The sequence below is a fragment of the Solanum verrucosum genome, unplaced genomic scaffold (genome assembly GCF_900185275.1).
Source record: "Solanum verrucosum unplaced genomic scaffold, falcon-dt-bn FXZP01000093.1, whole genome shotgun sequence".
NCBI lineage: Eukaryota > Viridiplantae > Streptophyta > Magnoliopsida > Solanales > Solanaceae > Solanum > Solanum verrucosum.
The window spans coordinates 1,100,290-1,121,702 of record NW_026020065.1 but is presented as its reverse complement, the minus strand read 5'-3'; the positions used below and the strand labels follow the sequence as shown (position 1 = coordinate 1,121,702).

The following is a 21,413-nucleotide window of genomic DNA, read 5'->3' as shown; positions in this document are numbered from 1 at the left end:
AACAAAAGGCAACAGATGGTATATATCATGTTAGGATTACTAAAACTAGTTTGATAAAATATACTAATTAAATCAGGTGAAATGATTCTTCAAACCAGCCTAAAAAAATTAGTCTTATTAATTCTATTTAGAAACAATTAGTTAATGTGGATGTCCACTACTTTAGAATGCTCCATTATTTTTCGCTATTATGATATTAACATCTCACACCTTCATAATCTTATTCCCTCGTAATCTTCATGATTAATTTCATGTTATGATAACTTTTTGGATGCTTCTATGAACACTAAAAATAAAAAGTATAAAAAATCATGATCTTGTAGATACTTGAGAAACACTTTGAAAAAAAAAAGAAATTTATCTTATGTTATTCCTCTCAATTTTATTTTTACATTGTGATTTGAGCTTGATTTTACAATATGTTAATTTAAGACTATTCTTTAATTGTTGTGATCATGGCATTCAAATTTCAATGAGAGTTTGCATAGTGGCAAGAAATTTTTCTTTTGTGGTCTCAACTTCTATTGACGTGATAATCACTCATTTGACAGATTAATCTAGTAGTGCATCTTATAGCTTTTTGGCTGCCATAAGTTAGTAATTCTACTAACATATGATTTTTGTCTATAAAAATAAGTGCTTAAAAATATATAGATTTTTATTTTATTCAAACATTACACAAATGCCTTAACGTTATTTTAGCTTAACAACACTTAAAATAAGTCAATTCAAACAATCTCTTAAAATGAACTATGATAGGTGAGTAAATCAATATAAGCTTCTGGCTAAAAGCTATATATCAAATCTCTTAATTTCTCCCTAATACTATGTTGGGAATTTTGTTTTCTGATGGTATTTGTTTGGCTTCAAATTATTTTATTATTGTTTTCGTAAACAACCTTTCTATCTCCACAAGATAGTAATAACTAGTAAGGTCTGCGTACATTTTATCTTTCTCAGACCTCCTTGTGGGATTTCACTGGATATAGCAACTATTGTTGAGAAAGGTTATTTGCAAGTATATTGCACGAATGTTCTGCTTTAGGCACGTAAAAGATAATGATAATTATATTGTGGTCCACATTTATCTACATGATTAGTTACTTAGCTTCTTTGAAAGTAATGTTCAGGAATAATAATTTTGTGGATGTAACTCCTAATTTCTATTGATAATTGAGTGAATTGTTGGTTAGACCTAACCTTGCAAGAGGTAATTCTTATTCAGTTGAGTGTGCACTCTTGTCTGGCCAAATATCTTTTAACATGTTCTTATAGTTTCTTAAATGTGATCAAATTTGGTATGTACACATCTACGACGTTTTGAATTTTTGTGAGTACCTTCATAGTAAGCTCTAATCAAATATCGGTGGAGGATTTATTTTTAGAACAGTGGACATAGCAAAATAATAATATTGACCTTCTATATCACTCTTTTTATATTTAATAAACAAAAGTAAAGAAACAATAAAGCGACAACATCTTTGGGTCTACTAATTTACCAATTGAATTCACCAGAGTAGATGAAGGAAGAACTTAAAAAAACAAAACAAATTGGCCCATGCAGGTCTCGAACCTGCGACCTTCGCGTTATTAGCACGACGCTCTAACCAACTGAGCTAATGGGCCTTGTTGATACAGAAAAGGTAAGAAACATATACTAGAGCACTATCAATTATCATTGTTTCATTGTAGTTTTACCGTATAAAAATTACTTTTTTCCTTTCATATAAAAGTAGAGAATTATTAGGAGAAGATTGTTAGGACCCGAGTAAAGATAAAATTGATTTAGAATTATTAAAAGAAAATAATTATAAAGATCTTAACAATTTTGCATCTCAAAGAACTAGAAGAATAAACTTCATAAGAAAATATATTGATTTATTTTTTAAACTTTAAAGTATTCATTCAATTTTCACTTTAGATGACTAATGCGCTTGAGTCGTCTTTAATTAGCATCTTGAAAAATTAGTAGTTAATGTCAAGAGTAGAAACATGAAGTGAACAAGAGAATAGTACATTAACTTAGCTTGAACACACTTTCTTGTAATTTGACTTGACTACACATGGTTTTATCATTGTACATATGCAAGTAATAACCACATTGACACTTTCACAATACACAGTTTCACCATATTAATTCCTCAATTTCAATTGTTCAATTCAATCTAAGAAGAGTAAACCACACTATAGTATATACATGTTGAAATATATGAGATGAGAGTATATATCTCAATCAGTATTGCACCTCCCCAATAGAAGCCGCCTTAATAAGCAAGCCAAATAACAAGAGTGGAGCAGAGAAGAATGGGCTATGATCAGTTTCCAATGTGTACACATTCTTTGGAGGCCATTTCTTAATCATTTCATCTTGCTGTTTTGGCTTCACCACTCGATCGTACGCTGTTCTTATGTATATTCGAGGCACTTCCTCTGCACCTTCCCCTTCTTTAAATCGAGCACTAGCTAAAGCTTGAATTGGTCCAGGACGCAACAACATTGCTGCTAATGTTGAATCCTGTTACAACAATGTCAAAATTAGTTGATGAGAAACTGTTGAATTATCCTAAAAATGAAATAAAGTGGTAATCTAATCTATACCTCGAGTGGACTCATTTGGTAAATGATTTTGCGTTGTAAACTTGTCTTAACAACTGCACTGGTTGGAGGTTGCTCTGGTCCTAATCCGAAACACATATCATATACATCAATAGCTTCGCCAAAGTCAGATAAATCTGGGATCCCCTGTTTCAACAAAGATCCTAATCAATGCATGCACATATGAATGAGTTGTAATAACAACAAGCTAAGGGGGAAAAAATGTAATGAACGTCTCTATTTGACGATTTATGTAGTTAAGGCCTTTATAGTTTATAATTACATAAAGTACAAATAGCTAACATGTTCAAACTCAAAAATATTACTACTATTTAGTCATTTCATGTGTTTATTTCTATTATTCTCCTTTCAATCAAAGGCGTAATAAAAAAATTCATTATTTTTGTTTCCTCATTTTTAAAATAAATATATATACTTTTTTGTGAAATTTATTTTTATTTTAATAGTTATTTATTTATAGAGATATCTTTTGTTTTTTTTAAAAAAAATAAAATAAAAATTACACACTTAATGCCCTGATATTTGTGTAGGATTTTCATTGTATAGTGTGTTTTTCTTAAAATACAAGCAAGTGTATAGAAAAAATAGTCATAATATAGGAATGTTTAGTATAATTAATCAATTTTTTTTTTAATCCAAACTCAAAAGGCGTAATAATAGTGTGAAATAGGAGTAGTTTCCGTAGTCAAAGGGCCCCTAAAGCTAGGAAACTAATATAAATTATAGTTACATGGGTCAAATTAGAGAATAAAAAGTCTAAACACTATCTCATGTGTAGTGTAGTGATCAATGAAGTGAATTGAGAACCATGAGATGTCAGATATAAATCTCAACAAAGACAAAGACATGGGTGATTTATTTTCTTCCCATGTGTCTAACCTAGTCGAAAAGTATCAAAGTTGACCCGAACACGGTTATTTAAAAAAGATTGATATATGAATAATAGTCCAGCTAGTAGGACAGGATGATGTAATAAGGCCATAGAAGCAGCCCAAAATAAGAGCTCTTGCAGGAAGGGAAAAGGCAGGGCCTAGGCCTAGAAGAAGAGAGGTTCTGGCGAATAATGCCACAAATGCCTACATATTATATATATATAATATGAAAGAGACTTATACTATACAAATAGACAATTTTGTACTAATTTTACTTGTATAGCCTGCACGGATGACGCAGATTGCTTATACAACATCCAAAATATCCCTCTTCTTTGTTTTTGTTTTAACTTTTTATACAATATATTTCACTATCCCTCACCCCACCTATAAATTAGTGGTAGAATTCGAAATTCATAAACTCAAAATCTTGATTTAAAACTATGTTACACGTGTCTCATTTACGATTATGATGAAGGATGGAGAACAACTTACATCTTTAACATCTTGTTCAGTCACAAATCCATTTCTCAACATAGTTGCTCCAATATACACTGCCATCCTTACTTTTTTTGGGAATTTGTGAGTTGCATCCGTGACACTCAATCCTCCAGCGCTGTGTCCTACCAAAATTACCTATTACAACAATCACGTTCACTAGTATTATAAGTCTGTTATATACGCAGTCTTACCTTTAATAGAATTTAGATAGATCGAGGATCGAACCTGTTCATTTTGAGGCAAAGATGATAAGAAATTGATGAGAGGTTGATTATAATCATCAAAGGAAATAATAGTTGTAGGATCATGAGGATGAATTCCAGCACCTTTAAGGTCAAGACATGTAACTTTATAGCCTGAAATCTCCATAAGTGACTTGATTTTGTACCAACACCATCCACCTCCACTAATTCCATGTATTAAAACAAAGTGGATTTTTGATACTTCTTCTAATTTTTCTTCCATTTTCTCTTTTTCTACAAAGTGCTCTTCTCCCATCTTGGATTTCACAACAAATCTAAGGTTTATATACCACTTGGCCTCTGCTTGTTCACTAATTTCAAAGTGGGGAAGGAAGGAAATTATTTTTTTCTAGTAATTTATAAGTGACATTGTTTTGCTCTTTGTCAACATGTAGTTGGGATAGTCTCTAATGTCATCATATATATATAATAAATGTATTTTACTGTATGTAATTTGTAACTGTTGAATTAGTAGATTATATCAATGTTGGACCAAGACAGCTGGAGAGACCATTTAAGTCAACTTAATTTAAATAGCTTTTAAAAATTTTGAGTTAAAAAATTTAAATTTATGATGTAATATATATACTCCCTTCATTTCTTTTTAATTGTCACAACTTCCTGATTAAGAGTAAAACAGCATGAACTTTGACTAAACATTTAGTATAATCTAATTTAGCTTTGAAAATAAGTCAAATTGACTCTAAAACAATACAGCTTGACAACTAAAAAAATGGAAAGAGTATAGATCTACTTGATATTTCAGTATTTGAAAGAGATAGAATTAGTGCTATATCGCCTAGACTATTCCCACTTTGTAATGACTCTTAATTATGTTTAGTGAATAAAAAAATTTACTACCAAAAAGTTAATAATATAATTCTATTTATACTATATTCTAAAATAGAGTATTAATTAAAAAATTTCCACTAGAATTAGTTATGTTCAAGAGACAAAGGGGTGTACTAATTAAGAGCCAATCAATATGACTTTGACTAATATTTTAATATGATCTAATTTAACTTAAAAATCAGTCAAATTGACTCTAAAAAAATAAAACATAACAACTAAAAAGAAACAAAAGTATAGTTCTACTTGTTATAACTGACATTGTTTTGCTCAAGGAGAGTGAAACTTAAATCGATTCCTATCACTTTTAATCAAATTCCAAATTATTTATTAGATTTTTCTTTTTATAATTTAAAGATCCTTTTAATTTATTTGTAAAATTTGAGATTATGTTGCTGAAACAAAATAAAAGAATAGTATCATAGGACAGACATCTTCGATAATAGAGATTTGTCAGGTAATAAGAATTAGGGGCATGTTTGTTTGTTTCAAATAATAATTCATTTCACAAATCAGGTTTGTCGGCCTTTTGACATTTATTTGTTTATTATATAATATAATACTATTGTGTTAGCTCTGATTTTGAGGATTTGCCTTATCAATTATCATCACATATTTTTAAAGTTAATTTTGTATTTTTTAAATAATCGATGATGATTAATAAGTTAAAACAGTTAAGAAGAACCCAGCAAGCTGTTTCCCCCTAACTTCTACAATTAATTAAGTAGTAATTAAAAACAAGTGTAGTCTCTACTCTCTCCGAATTTAGGTTTTAGGGACTCCTTCCCTTATTTTATTTCTTCCGTTCAAAATAATTGTCATTTTAATAAATAAATAAATAATTAAAAAAAATACCATAAAAGTAAGTACTTCATTTCTATTTGTTTGGTTTAATTTGATTATACAGGTTGACACAACATTTAAAAAAAGAATTTTGAATCATGTAGTCTAAAACAAAAATATATCAAATGTATCAAAATGTCTATTAATCTTATGATTTTAAACATGTCACATGGAAATTGAGATTAAAGAGTTGTTAAAAAAGAAAATAACATTCTTTTTTGAAACTGACTAAAAAAAAGGTAGATCAAATATATTTTTTCAATTATACTTTTGTATTAAAGAACTACTCTACTTCTTTTTAATAATGCTCAACTTTTAAAAAATATCTTTAACATATGAATAACTTAATAATAAACTATGTATTCTATTTATTATTTTTCTTGATAGACATGAAATGATCTAAAATAATACTTATTTTGAGATGAAGGAAGAATGTGAGAATTTTTTTTTGTGTAACTAAAGAATATCAAAACTCTTTACTTATATGAATAATAATATCTTTACTTTATCTTTATTGACATGACTTGTTAGAATTTCACTGGTATTTTAGGTTAGAAAAAATGAATATATTATAAATATAAATTAATTGTATAAGCTTGCAACCAAATAAATTTCTAATGGAATAAACTTGCCATCAAGCACACATGTTTTAGGAACTCCTCCTCTCCCATATATACCATGAAACATATATAGACTTTTTTTAAATTTTAATTTAAGAAAATTAAATTTTATTCGGAAAAGGGTCAAAATAGCCCCTGAACTATGCGAAATAGACCACTTATACCTTCCATTACATTTTAGGATCAAAAATACCCACGCAGTTATCCCAGGAGACCACAAATACCCTCAAGACTTAACACTCCAATTTTTTAGTGACGTGGCAAGCCACATGGGACTAATCCCTCCACCTAAGCATTGCCAACTAAGATTCACTACAAAAGAATTTGACTTTTAGTGGCGACAAAGTCGCCACAAAATCCCAAAATATTGCCACTAAAGGTTATGAGTAAATTTTAGTGGCGACTAAGGCTCCAACAACCATTCGCTAGTAAAACCTATTTTTTCAACAAAAAAATATGATAATTAATTTTCGATTGTGACCTAATTTTCTAAAATAAATAACTTGCAATATCCATATTAAAAACATCCAATATTATTACGAAAAATAATCAAAATTACTTCTCGATTCAAATCTCCTACTATATATATATATATTGCATCATTGTACATTTTATACATTTACATATGACGTAAAAATAAAACATATAGTGTCTTCAAACTCCTACTTAATTGATATCATATTTGGTTTTTTAAAAACAATGAAGAAAAAAACACAAAATTAGAATTTAATGTTAAAAACTTTTAGTGACGATTTTCTGGGCTTTTGTGACGACTGTTGTTGCCGCTAAAGGTCTAGTTCTTTTGTAGTGAATCCTAGTTGGCAACGCTTAGGTGGAAGGATTAGTCCCACGTGGCTTGCCACGTCAACAAAATTTTGGGGTGTTAACTCTTGAGGGTATTTGTGGTCTCTTAGGATAACAGTAGGGGCATTTTTGATCCCAAAATGTAACGAAGGGTATAAATGGTCTATTTCATATAGTTCGGGGGCAATTTTGACCCTTTTCCGAATTTTATTTATACTAATAATAGTTTTACTTTATCTTTATTGGCCTGACTTGTTAGAATTTTACTAAATATTATTTAGAATAGACAAAGATGAATGAACATATAAAATTCTTATCACATTTCATTTTATTATTATTTGTAGTAGTAGTAGTAAGAATAATTTGACATTTTACAAATATTTGATTCATGGGTCAAAATTTCTTTGTCGAATCAAATATCATCTCATAAAAATTAGGAAACTGAATTATTTGAATTAAACGAAAACAAATCAAACAAACTATTTTTTTGTTACTGGATTTAGTTTTTCGATTTTCACATTTGATTTGGATGAAAATATTAAAATTTCTGCAATGTTAACATGAAATAATTAGAAATGTATTTTACTAAACTAATCTTATTAAGTATATTTGAAATTTCAAATTTAACTATTACTATTTTATATAACTATTTAATAATATGAGAAAAAAAGAATATAACTCTCTTTATTTAGTAAAATAGACAAATACAATCAAATAAAATGAAACGATGGGAGTACAAAGGTAAATTGAAAAGCATAATACATCCCCAGACATAAAATCAAGATAAGACTGCCCATGCACATGAGGAACCTTTCTCCAAATATTTGAGCAAAGTAGTATGAACTCCCTCCATTTACTTGGCCGGGCCCTATCAAAAATAGAGATGCTTTGTCTATTTTGAAAAAAAAATCATATTTTTACACTACTTTAAGTAACCCTTTTAATTTATATTAAGTGAATTGTTGGGACTTGGGATAAGACATATTCTTAAGAAAATATTAAAGACATAAATCAAAGACTAATTTTAATTACTATTCTTTTGATTATTTTCAAATCATTATTCAAGGAAATGTAAAGTAGTTAAGAACCTCATTAAATGGGATAAATTGAAAATAAATTCCAAACAATTTTTTAAAACTTTGAATAATTCACTTATTTTGAACTATAAAAAAAATCTCAATAATTGACTAAATATAAAGTAAACTAGATAAAGTATTAAGTAACTATATAAAAAGTGATTGCCCAATTTAAAATAATTTCAAAATTATTAACATGATAAAATATATTTTAATCGTATTAAACACAAGTCAAAATAGGAAATACTCCATCACTAATCAAAGATCTTAAATTAGAATCCTAAATATGTTAAAGAACTTGTTGAATGTATATTCTCAAAATGAACTCTAAAATATGCTATTCAAATTAAATTGAAGCTTTAATGCAAACATCGAATGACTCAATTAAAAAAAAGTTGGGTAGTGAAGACCAAATTAGTGGAGAAAAAAGGTTGCAAAGTGAAAAAGTCACTACTGATGATCAAGTCACCTAGATGGTAGGACTTGCTGATTACTTTGGAAGTTGAGCTCTCAATCATTTGAGCATCTTACTCTCAAATTCATAATTTGACAGCTAAGCTGATTATCTACTTTATTTCTTTACTTTTTTATAATGTACTTACAACTTTAATTAATATTTAAACTTGAAAATTTGAGGCTTTAAATTAAATTGTGATTGAATTTAAAATTATGTTTAGATATGTATTATACTTAAAAATATTTTTAAGGTTTATAAGAAGCAGTCCTCAAGAAAGATCAAATTAGAGGTCAAAATTTTATTAAAAATATTTAAAATCAGATTTCTAAATATGATCAATTACATATTTAAAATATTTTTTAACAATTTTTTGGCCAAACTCTAGTTTAGGTGCCTATTTGTCTAATCTAAACTCTAAACCAAGCTATAAATAATTGCACAATGATATTGTTAAAAGGCTGTAATCATTTGCCAACACAAGCAAGTACGATCAATTATTTAAACAATAAATAAATATTTAGTATTTTTTTTATGACCGTCTCGTCTAAATTAAAATTAGTCCACATCTAAGACTAGTTCAAAAAATGCTTTATAATATTTTACAAATTCAGGTATAAGACACGTTACCTTTTATGACCTTTTTGAAAAGCCACAAAGAAAATAAAATTAGGTGTAATTGGATGAATTATACGATTTGACATATTTATTTAATCAAGTAATTATCAAATTAGAGAGCAATTGATGATGGAAAGGGTATAATTACCCTTTCCAATTCTCAAGAAGGGAACGGGAATTGAGAATTGGATGTAGTTGTAAGGTTATTTTTAATTTCTTCTTCTTTATTTTAATTTTTTTAAAATATTTTTTTATTCTTCTTAGTTTTATTATTATTATTTTATTTCTAAAATATATTTTTTTGCGTCTTTTTACATCATTTATCTTTCATTTTCTTTCTATTCATTTTTCAACCTTTATGTTTTGTGATTTAATGTAGTTGTTGTTAATCAATCTGTATTAGTAAATCACTTAGAACAGTAAATCCTTGGGGGTAATTATATTATTAGATAAATACGCAGGTTGGTTACTTGAAAATATTACTCACTATAATTGAAATAAGGTGGATTGCTTAGAAGTAAAGGTATTTATTTCCTCGAAATGTGTAATATGTCCCATAAAATTTCTGTATTCATGAAGAAGAGACTTTGCGATGAAAAAAAGAAGAAAGTTTGATTTAAGATAATGTGGTGAATTAAAGAAATTAAAGTAGGTAAAGAGTAGCCATCACGTGTTCAATAAAAAAAACAAAACATCCACTCCAATTGTTACATGTTTATATACTAATAAAAGGAAAAATAAAATAAAATTCATATTTGTATGAAAACACATCTTTCTCATATCCAAAATTATTTAAGTAAGTTATATATATTTTGACATACATATATTTTCTGTTGTATTTCCTGCTGTCACACACTTGCATATAAATAGCATATGTTGAATATAAATTTTGTTTAGGGCACAAAGAATAAGTTAAATGAGAATGGCCGGTCATATTTTGTTGTGAATCTCTCACTGTCATACACTCACGGAGCATGTATATCTATATCTACACAGCACACACTTTTGAAATTTTCTCCGTTTTAATTTATGTGATGTATTTTGACTTTATCACGAAATATAAGAGAAAAAAAACTTATGATATCTATGTAACTATAAATCATTTCATTAAGGATAAAATAATTATTTTAAAGTTAAATTGCTACTACATATAGAAATGTATCATTCTTTTTAAATTGACTAAAAACAAAAGCGAGAAATATAAATTAAGACCGATAGACTACAAGGCACAAAGAAACAATAAATTTGAATAGTATTTTGTGACGGAGATGAGGCATAAACTTGTCTGTTCCTATTGAAGACTTGACCAGCAATATTATGACCAATCTTATCTTTGTGGCCATTCACAATTGACAACTTCTGGTGTATCAAATTGTGATCCTTGTTTTGTCGATAGCAAAATTTTATTGTAGACAAATTCATATGCCATATCTAGCTGGTGAGAGGTAGCAAATATTTTTTTGAAATGGTCGAGATATGCGAAGCTGATTCGGACCACCATGATGGTCATCAATAAAAATAAAATCCTATGTACTGAAATTTTTGCACTAGAATTATTAGACTAATCATAAGCAAATAAGGTTTCCAATTGGTTTTGATATGGTCGTCTCTAAGATGTAAAATTTCACCCTACCAAACTTATTAGTGGCCGTTGAAATAATTTTTGAAAAAAAAGAGTTTAACTACCTTTGAATATTTTTGTTTCAAAACACATTTTGGTGTGTTACACGAATATAAAAATTATGTTTTGATAAACACAAGGTATACAATTGCTTTGCCAATTAAAACGGTATTGTGTGTGCATGTTTGGACAAATTAACAGAACCATAGAAAGAGTTCGTTTTTCTTTCTTGCGTGTGAAAATGAGAAAGTGATGGTTGTTCAGTTCGGTTGAACGTACAACCGTGTAATCTCATAAGTAAAGTCTAAAAATGACAGCGTGTAAGTCTCCAAAATCTAATGTAGTGATATATTTTGTTAAATCAAATAAATTAATTCAATAACATTCACTACTATCATAATTTGTTGAAGACATGGTTAAATAATTACTAACAATAATATTATTTCTTTAACGATTTAAGCGCGCATTAGAATAAGATAATGCTTTCTCTAATTTAATTTGTTTGTCCAGTTTTGATTGGATACAAAGTTTTAAAAAAGTAAAGACAGTTATTGATGATGCCCGGTTGGCCATGTGAGAGGAAATAATTATGATATGAAATCATATGAGATAAAGTTGAAACTTTGTTTGGACATACAATTTGTATTTTTTAAGTTGTATTATTTTGCTCATAATAATAAGAACCCCATAGTTGTGATAACTATCAAAATAGCCCAAGTTTATTTATACAATCTTACTAAATAAACAAAAGTTCATAATATAAGTATAATACACTATCACAAAACTATCCTAAAAGATACTTACAACATTTATTAATCGAACTTTAGTCCAGTAAAAAATAATTGAACTTGAGTTGTAATGTACGACTCTTTAATATAATCCTCCCTCATGATATAGACAATCTCCTCACGTTGAGCATGTATTTCTCGATATAAATGATCTAAAGAAAGATAAGAATTATAAAATCAATTACTATAGCTTTAGTTGGTGAGAATAATAGTTATATCTGATATAAATAATTTTAAAACTTGTATAAAAATTGGTAAGAATATTAATATCAGCTAGAAATAAAAACTTGTATGTGTTTCACAAAACAAAAAAGGGAGTTTGGATCGCAAATGACTACGAGTATTTTGGATGACAAAACTAAATAGATAAAAAGTATGTTATTTTTTTGTATAAATTTTAGGAATCACATAGTTTTAATATGAAATTACAATCTATCCCTATTTAGTTTGTAATTACATTAATCCCTGAAAAAGTAAAACAAACCGGATACATAATATGTGGCTCGGATACTTTATAAAATAAATTGGATACATAATATGTAGCTTGAATACATTAAAAAATAGCTCGGATACATTAAAAACTAGATCGGATACATTATAGAATAATTTAGAATTAGGAGAGAAATAAAGGATTTTAGAAATTTTTAGAAATAGAAGGGAATATTAGAAATAAGAGAAACATAAAACGTGCATTTCAGTAATTTTTCCTATTTTTTAACCATTTAAATTTTTAAATAAAATAATCATACAAAATTACACATGATCAATTGACACTTCGTTGGATAATGTCCATAATAAGAAAGGAAGAAGAAAAGAAAGCAAAATATGATAACTTGTTTGGGTAGCCATCAATAATTGCAAGGAAAAAGCACAATATTTGGGGCCAGTATTTGAAAGAGAAAAAGGGGTTTGTTTACCTTTGAGCACACAAATCCTTTGGCAGCTATAAAAAGGTACTTTATAACAAACAAAATAAAGTTGTACCCCTAATGACCTCCCCTGAGAAAATTCAGTCGATACTGATAGATATCTATAACTTATTTTCAATTAAAATACCATAAAGAAAATCTACATTAATAATATACTTTTATCTAATTTATTAGATGATTTATGTTTGTGTGTCAAAATTGCTATACGTAATCACCTATTACACGTAAACTTTATTTAATAGTGCAATTATTATTGCTTGCACTATAATAGGATCTCGGGGTTTATGCAAAAAGTTATATATATTTAAAATTTGTAATGCATATACATAGATTTTGAATCTTAAATGTAAGATTATTGATTAGATTAATGATTGAGGGAGTTTACTATATTCAAACCTTAAGGATTACATTTTTATTTTTTTGAACATTTAAGTAAAAATTCTGAATCCGCCGGGAAGAGGTCGTGCCACGTTAAGTTGTCTGCCTCTAGTGCTGGACAGTTAATATTTAATGTTTCATATATATTTCTTTTTCCCCACATGGGAAACAAGCTACGATTAAAATAATCAAATATTAGGAATTGAGTGCCTATATATTTATTTATTTTCATTTATAAATATAGGAGTGTTAAAAATCGTTACTAAATAAGATTAAATCATAATATTTCAATTTAAAAAATAGTTAGTTGTTATTTATGAAAAAAAAGTTTCTGATCTCAAAAGTAAAATATAATATTAAAAAAATCAAGTCCTTCCATTGTTGTTGATTTTCTGACTTCATGGTAGTTTTCACAATGAAATGTTAATATGGAAGAACAATTTTAAGCTTCTTTTTGGGTAAGCAATTTTTTTTATGAGATCATTACATTACAGTGCAATTCGTTAAGTTTATTACATAATTTAGTCAAGATTTTTAATGCTTATCTAAATTGACTCAATTTTATGTTTCCCTCCCTAATAAAATTTCATTATTGCTTACAACAGATTATTCTAGTTAATTTTTCTTCCATAAACCCAAATTAAAAGACACCTTATTTTGCTACCTTCTATCACAAAAATAATATTGTATAGATTTCTATTTCAAAAAATCATCTTAATAATTGATCACCTTCAATTTCCACTTCAATTAACTTATCAATAACACTTTTTTTTAATCTTTCTTCATAATGAAACTCCACTATTGCTAACAATATATTCTTATTAATTTTTATTTCTCAAACTCGATAGAGGATTGGTGTCCAAAATATTGTTGATAGAGGATTGGTGTCCAAAATATTGTTGAAGTTCAATGCTTTAAAGTTTGAAAATCAATTTTTCGCAAACAAGCTCTGTTTCAAATGGATATTGTTGCAAAAGATCGATATTCAACTTTCAAGAGCCTAAATCTGAAATTCTAGAAAATTTGGGGTACTTTTTGAGGTGTTTCTGGATGAATATGGTGCTTAGATTCTAGAAAAAAAGACGAAGTCAATTTTTTGTATCATAGTATATAAAATTGTATATTATTATATATGGATAAATAAATGAGCAACTTTCACATATATCAAACATAAAAATCATATTTGTTTGTTATAACTATAGTTTGTATAATTACGCTCTATAGCAAATTGTATGTTTGCTATGGAACTTTTGATTTGTATAATTCGCTACAAACATCCAATTTTACACAAATTGTTCAGTTTTGTATAAATTCATTTATACATTGTAATTTGTATAATAGGATCTGTATTCGTATAATTATAAGTGTATAGGAAGAAAATATATGTATTTGTATATACACTTTTCTCTCGCTTTGTACAAACACAAACACATTTTATACCGAAATGTATAAAATGGCTTATTGTATACCGAAAATGGCTAATTGTATACCGAATCAGATGGCAGAAAAGGGGATGTTTGCTGCGAATTACAATTAAAATAAACTATGGCTATAACATTTAATTTGAATTAATAGTTTGCTATTTCATACAATTTTCCCTAAATAAATACCCCTTGTAAGTTTGTATAATATTGGATATAGGATATATAACAATGTATATTACGTTTTGAAACATTTTTTTATAAATAAAATATGAAAGTTTTGTATGTTAGTATATATCTCTTGTATAATATTGTATAGCGAATTGAGTTTTGGCCTAAGAATTTGTAAAATAATTTTTAGGCTATATTTATGCAATAAGTTAAGTAATTTTACAAGTTTGGACAAACTACCACAAGCTTTTCAGGTGTACACAATTGCATAGTTGTTAAACCATATCAATGGTTTATTGACTACAGCATAGAGAGCGTTTCAAGTAAGAAGAAGAGAAAATGTTTTCATATATGAACCAGATCCAAGTTACAACTATTTATACATCACAATTATTGTAACTAATTTTGTACTATACAAGTTGGTATAACAACTTTCACATGACTACTGACTTAACCAATTCTAATTATAAACCACCATATTATTTAATACTCCCCTTCAATCTAGGATGGAAGACATCAAGGACTCCTAGCTTGGAAAGAAGAAATTGATGTTGTACAATCCCTAGACCTTTTGTAAGTAAGTCTGCTAGTTGAGATTTGGTCCCCACATATTCAAGCTTGATCAAGCCATCTTTGATCTTCTCTCTTATAAAATGACAATCAATCTCGATATGTTTAGTCCTCTCATGAAAGATTGGATTGGTAGCAATCTGCATAGCAACCTTGCTATCACAACAGAGTCTGACTGGAGTAGTAATGTCTACCCTTAGGTCCTTTAATAATCCAGTTAACCAAATAATTTCTGCTACTGTGCCTGCCATGCTCCTATATTCAGCCTCTGCTGAGCTTCTACTGATAGTATGTTGCTTCTTGGACTTCCATGAAATTAAAGAATCTCCAAGTTGAATTATATACCCTGTCACTGACCTCCTGGTGTTGGGGCGGCGCCAACTTTCCCAATCTGAGTCACAATATGCTATCAAGCTTGTGATAGGTCCTCTTGTCAATAACCCCTCTTGCCCAGGTGCTTGTTTGAGATATCTAAGAATTCTCAATGCTGCATCCCAATGTGACTTCTTGGGATGTTGTATGAATTGACTGAGGACTTGGATTGCAAAACATATATCAGGCCTGGTGATGGTCACATAGATCAGTTTCCTAACTAATTACTGATAACTGTGAATATCACTTAACACAGGATCTTCAACACTTCCAACTACTGAGTCATACTCCAGTGTAGTAAGCTTTACATTCATCTCCATCGGAGTGGAAGCTGGCTTAGCTCCTGTTATTCTTACTGTGGAGAGTAATTCCAAAATATACTTTCTTTGGTTAAGTAGAATCTCCTTTTCTGACCTCAATACTTCGATCCCTAAAAAGTACCTGAGCTGCCCCAAGTCTTTCACTTTGAACTTGCTATGCAGTGTCTTCTGACCATCATCTATCAGTTGTTGACTGTTTCTTGTGATCATTAAATCATTAACATAAACCAGAATTACAACTATGTCATTTCCACAATGTTTGGTGAATAAGGAATAGTCATGTGAGCTCTGAATGCATCCTGCTTCCAACAAGGCAGTAGATAATTTGATATTCCATTGTCTAGAAGCCTGTTTCAGGCCATACAATGATTTCAACAACTTACACACTCTAGTCTTCCCCTGTCTGTAAAAACCTTGAGGTAGGGACATGTAAACCTCTTCATGTAAATCACCTTGAAGGAATGCATTATTAACATCCATTTGAATCAAAGACCAGTCCTTAGATGCTGCAACACTGATTAGAGTTCTGACTGTTATCATTTTTGCAACAGGGGAGAATGTTTCATGGTAATCTAACCCCTCATTTTGTGTATATCCTTTAGCAACCAACCTTGCCTTATATTTATCAACAACCTTATGTTTTATTTTAAACACCCATTTAGAGCCAATAGCTTGTTTGCCTGGTGGTAAGTCAACCACCTCCCAAGTGTGATTACTTTCCAAGGCACAAAGTTCATCAGTCATAGCTGCAATCCATTTAGAATCTTGAGATGCTTCTTTAAAGGTTTTTGGTTCAACTTGAGGAGATAAGGAACCCAAGTATGCTTGGTATTGAGGGGGATAAATGTGAGTATTGGAGGGAATCAGAAATGGGATAGGAACAACTGGAAGATGGTGGCTTAGCTTTAGAAGTAGTGATGTAATTATTTAACCATCCAGGAGGTTTAATAGTTCTAGAAGGTCTGGACTTAGACTGATATGTAATTTGGAGAAGTTCTTCTGTAGGCTGTAAAGAAGGTAAGGCATTAATTGTGGGAATATCTTCAAGAATGGAAGCAGGACTGGTCTCAATAATAGGATCAGGAATATGAGTAGTGTTGCATTCATTAGGATGATCAGAAGAATTAATGAGAGAGGTGGAAAGATAATCTGAATTTTGCAGTTCAAACATGTCAAGGTCAGTAGAAGTAGATTTAACAGGTTCAGCTTGGTAAGGGAAGGTGGATTCTCTGAAAGTTACATATCTACTCACAAAGAATACATTATCAACTAAATCAAACAACCTATAACCCTTTTGAGTTTCTGAATAACCAAGAAAGATTGCTTTCCTAGCTCTAGAAGCAAACTTATCTCCTCTTGGTAATTGAATTGCATAACATAAGCACCCAAAAACTCTTAAATGATCAAGTCTAGGAACTTTTTTCAACAACATCTCATAAGGTGATCTACCTCCAAGTAATTCCGTAGGTAGCTTATTGATCAAATACACAATTGTCCTAACACACTCACCCCCAGAAATAAATTGGGAGAGAACTTTGAAATCTCAAAGCCCGTGCCATCTCCAAGATGTGTCTGTGTTTCCTCTCTACTTTGCCATTTTGTTGAGAGCTGTATGCACAACTACTCTGATGTATAATGCCTTGAGAAGCAAGTAAATTATTTACAGAAGAGTTGAAAAACTCAGAACCATTATCAGATCTCAGGGTTTTCACAGGCAAACCAAACTGATTTTTTATTAAGGCAATGAAATCTTTGAGCACTACAATAACCTCACTTTTAGAGTGAATGAGGCATAGCCAGGTGTATCTACTATAGTCATCAATAATAGTGACAAAATAGTGCTTTTTATCAAAAGTAGGCTTCCTATATAGCCCCCAAACATCTACATGAATTATTTCAAATGCTTTGAATGTTTTGCAAACTGTAATCTACACTGTTTTGCTAGGGGACAAATCTCACATTCATGTTGTATATTCTTGTTTGATAAATGCTTCAGTGATTGAATAAGCTGTAAAATACCAGTTGAGGCATGTCCTAATCTCAAATGCCATAATGTTGCATCTCTACTCATATTTGCAGTAGCCATAGCCTGCACTGGTGACTGTATTTGTTTCTTCAAAATGTACAATCCTTCCCTCTCTTTACCAATCCCCAACACCTTGCCATCGTAGAGTCCCTGAAAATACAAAAATCAGGGAAAAAACACACTGTACAAGATAGTTCCCTGGTTAACTTCAACACTGACAACAAACTAAATTTGAAGTCTGGCACATGCAAGACATTTCTAAGTTCACGATCCTCTAGAACCTGTGCAGTACCAATTCCTTTGATATCACATCTACTTCCTGTTGGAACTTGTACTCCATCACTGTTATTTCCTTGTATTCTTTTAATAGCAGTCAACAACTCCTTATTAGGTATGATGTGGTGTGTATCTCCACTATCAATTATCCATTCATAAACTCTACCTGGTTTTGAGTTTAAAGAAGACATACCTGACATATTAGCAACACAATCTGATGTTTCTGCTCTATCCATCCTGTTTACCAGATCTTGGTATTGAGGTGGTGTCATGTGACCTTCAACTTGCTTTCCTCTATCATTGAAGTAATCAACATTCCTTGTGAAATGTGCACCTTCAACTTGCTTTCCTCTATCATTGAAGTCATCAGCATTCTTTGTGAAATGTGCATTTGGTTTGAAGTCAGGCCTAAAACCTTCAGCTACTTTGTAGTCATTCTTGTAACCATCAATTCCATTTCTTTTGCTTTGAAATCCTGGTGGATATCCTTCCAATTTGTAGCAATCAATCTTATAGTGACCTTTGAATCCACAATGATCACATATTGTATCAGGAGGCACAAACTTCTTTGGCTTGGAGTGCATGTCTGAGCTTTTCCTGCTAAGAGAGTTAAATAATCTCTTGTTCTCTCTGAAACTCCCAATGCTCTTTGACTTTCTTGTGCTGCTACTGCATATGCCTCATTCACAGTTACTACTGGTTTTTGAGCCACAATGTTACTTCTAATACTACTAAAACTCTCATTCAATCCCATTAAAAATTGTAGAAGTCTGTGTGATCTTAAATGTCCCATATAAGCTGTTGAATCCTCAAAATTGCAACATGGTGATGGGATCATTACATCCAATTCAGCCCACAAATCCCTGAGCTTCGAGTAGTATGAAGTTACGTACAGAGTCAGTACCCTGTTTAAGAGCTACAATTTCAGACCACAAATGGTAAATTCGTGTTAGATCTAACCTATCAAACCTTTCCTTAAAGTCTTCCCAAACTCTTTTCGCGTTTGAAGCATATATAATCCCTGGCAGTAATTCACTTGTAACAGTACTCGCAATCCATGATAACTCGATTGCATTACATTTTTTCCATTGTTCCTCCAATACTCCTTTGAAAGCTGTCTTCCTACACGATCCATCAACGAATCCAAGTTTTCCTTTTCCTCTAAGAGCCAATTTCATCGAGCGACACCACATGGCATAATTCTCTGGTCCTGTTAGCTTGATTAGGACTAAGATCACTCCAGGTGCATCAGATGCTTGAAGATAAAGTGGATGATTGTGATTCAGAGATGTGACTTCATTTTCTGCCATTGATGTTGCTTCTTCTGTCGGCATTGATGCCTCTTTTAGGAGCTTTTCTTCGCTTGTTCTTATCTTTTTCTACGCAGATCGATCCCTCACGATTTGGGATCTGATACCATTTTAAACCATATCAATGGTTTATTGACTACAACATAGAGAGCTTTTCAAGTAAGAAGAAGAAGAGAAAATGTTTTCATATATGAATCAGATCCAAGTTACAACTATTTATACATCACAATATTGTAACTAACTTTGTACTATACAAATTGGTATAACAACTTTCACGTGACTACTGACTTAACCAATTCTAATTATAAACCACCATATTATTTAATAATAGTAGGTCATATGGCTAAATAATAAATTGTAATGAACTAGTATATGTACTATTAAAAATTGAGTTAAAATCGAGGGTTAAAATCACAATTTGGTCTTCACTCTTCATCGGTTAAAGCCGAGGCTTAGTTGATTCTATCCATTTGTTTTTTATTTTTCTTTTTTTAGAAATATTTAAAAAAATATAGCTACTTAGAATCGAACCCAAGTATTTTCTTTGATTTTGGATACTTGACTATACATATTATTTGATGAAATATTTACATTGATTTTATTAATACTCTTCAATTGTAATTTTACACTTCAAAAATTGTTGGTGTCCAACATTTTTTGTAAAAAAAATAATTAGAAAATTGAGGGACTTCTTCATTTAAAAAAAAATATATGTATCTTTCGAATTTCTTCTCCATATACTACCTCAAAAAAGACTTCTTGTCTAATGAATTACATTAATTCTATTTCATTTTTGGCTTTCTTTTGGAATAATCTCATATTTCTCTCTGATCACATGTATTAGAATCTAACAGCTAAACATATTCTATAGATATTTGTAGTAATTGAATGACCTCTTGCATGTATCACATTCAGTACTACTAAAACTATTTTATTTTTTTTGAAATGAGGATCAAGATCGATATATATTGCCAAATTGATGCACTTAGGGATATCTATTTTTCAGTTACAAAGGATCATTAGACAAGATCAATTTAATCGAGGAACGTCCATCAGTTTATTTGGTTCCGCGAGATCGGTATTTGAGGTAGAGCATGTTGGGACGATTTTCCTTTATAAAAAAATAATTACACCCGACATGAAAAAACTAAACTAACGGGAAATTTGGATTTAATTATTTTATTTAGTTTTAATTCACAATAAATTAAAACCAACCCAAATTTAAGGACCCGTTTGGCCATAGATTTCTCAAGTAATATTTGGAGAAAAATTTGGCAAATAGTGTTTGTTCATACAATTTGTCATTATTTGGCAAATATTTTTGGCAAATATCCAAATTCCCAAATACTAGTTTTTTCTTGTATTTGGGCCAAATCTCATTATTTGGGATTTTTTAAAAATTGAAATTTTACACCAAACTTTTATTCTTTACAAAAACACCCTCTATAGTAGTTATTTGCGTTGTATTACATAGTTTTTTACGTGAACACCAAAGTAGTGATGAAATATTCAGTGAATATATATGAAAGTGATTATATGGCTGTTGATGAAAATGATGAACAATCGGCTCAAGGTAAGAAAGTCATGTGCTTTCTCTACTTCACAATGTATGGAATGATGCTTGTTGCACTCACTCAGAACTACCACATTGCTCTAGTGTCACGGACACTGCTTGTTATTTGTTGCAACGAAGATCCAATTGACTTGTAATACAAACTTATGGTTAGTTTTGATAG

General features: G+C 30.0%; 3 protein-coding genes and 1 non-coding gene across 5 annotated transcripts in view; all 4 read right to left on the bottom strand.

Annotated features, from left to right (window-relative positions):
• LOC125823741 (ABC transporter I family member 6, chloroplastic) overlaps nt 1–21,413 on the bottom strand; it is a 377,846-nt gene that overhangs the window by 14,585 nt on the left and 341,848 nt on the right. The window lies entirely within an intron of this gene.
• Nucleotides 1,553–1,626, bottom strand: TRNAI-AAU (transfer RNA isoleucine (anticodon AAU)). The gene has a single exon. It is a non-coding gene; the product is annotated as a tRNA-Ile (tRNA).
• LOC125823743 (methylesterase 17) lies at nt 2,146–4,609 on the bottom strand. Its single transcript, XM_049503125.1, has 4 exons — nt 4,215–4,609; nt 3,984–4,124; nt 2,599–2,742; nt 2,146–2,515 (listed from the first exon to the last, which is right to left on the bottom strand). The coding sequence occupies exons 1-4, from the start codon at nt 4,485–4,487 to the stop codon at nt 2,234–2,236; spliced, it is 840 nt and encodes a 279-aa protein (XP_049359082.1). The 5' UTR covers nt 4,488–4,609; the 3' UTR covers nt 2,146–2,233.
• Nucleotides 15,970–19,701, bottom strand: LOC125823596 (uncharacterized). The gene is made up of 7 exons (XM_049502945.1): nt 19,337–19,701; nt 18,932–19,272; nt 18,373–18,887; nt 18,025–18,241; nt 17,575–17,824; nt 16,951–17,309; nt 15,970–16,811 (listed from the first exon to the last, which is right to left on the bottom strand). The coding sequence occupies exons 1-7, from the start codon at nt 19,699–19,701 to the stop codon at nt 15,970–15,972; spliced, it is 2,889 nt and encodes a 962-aa protein (XP_049358902.1).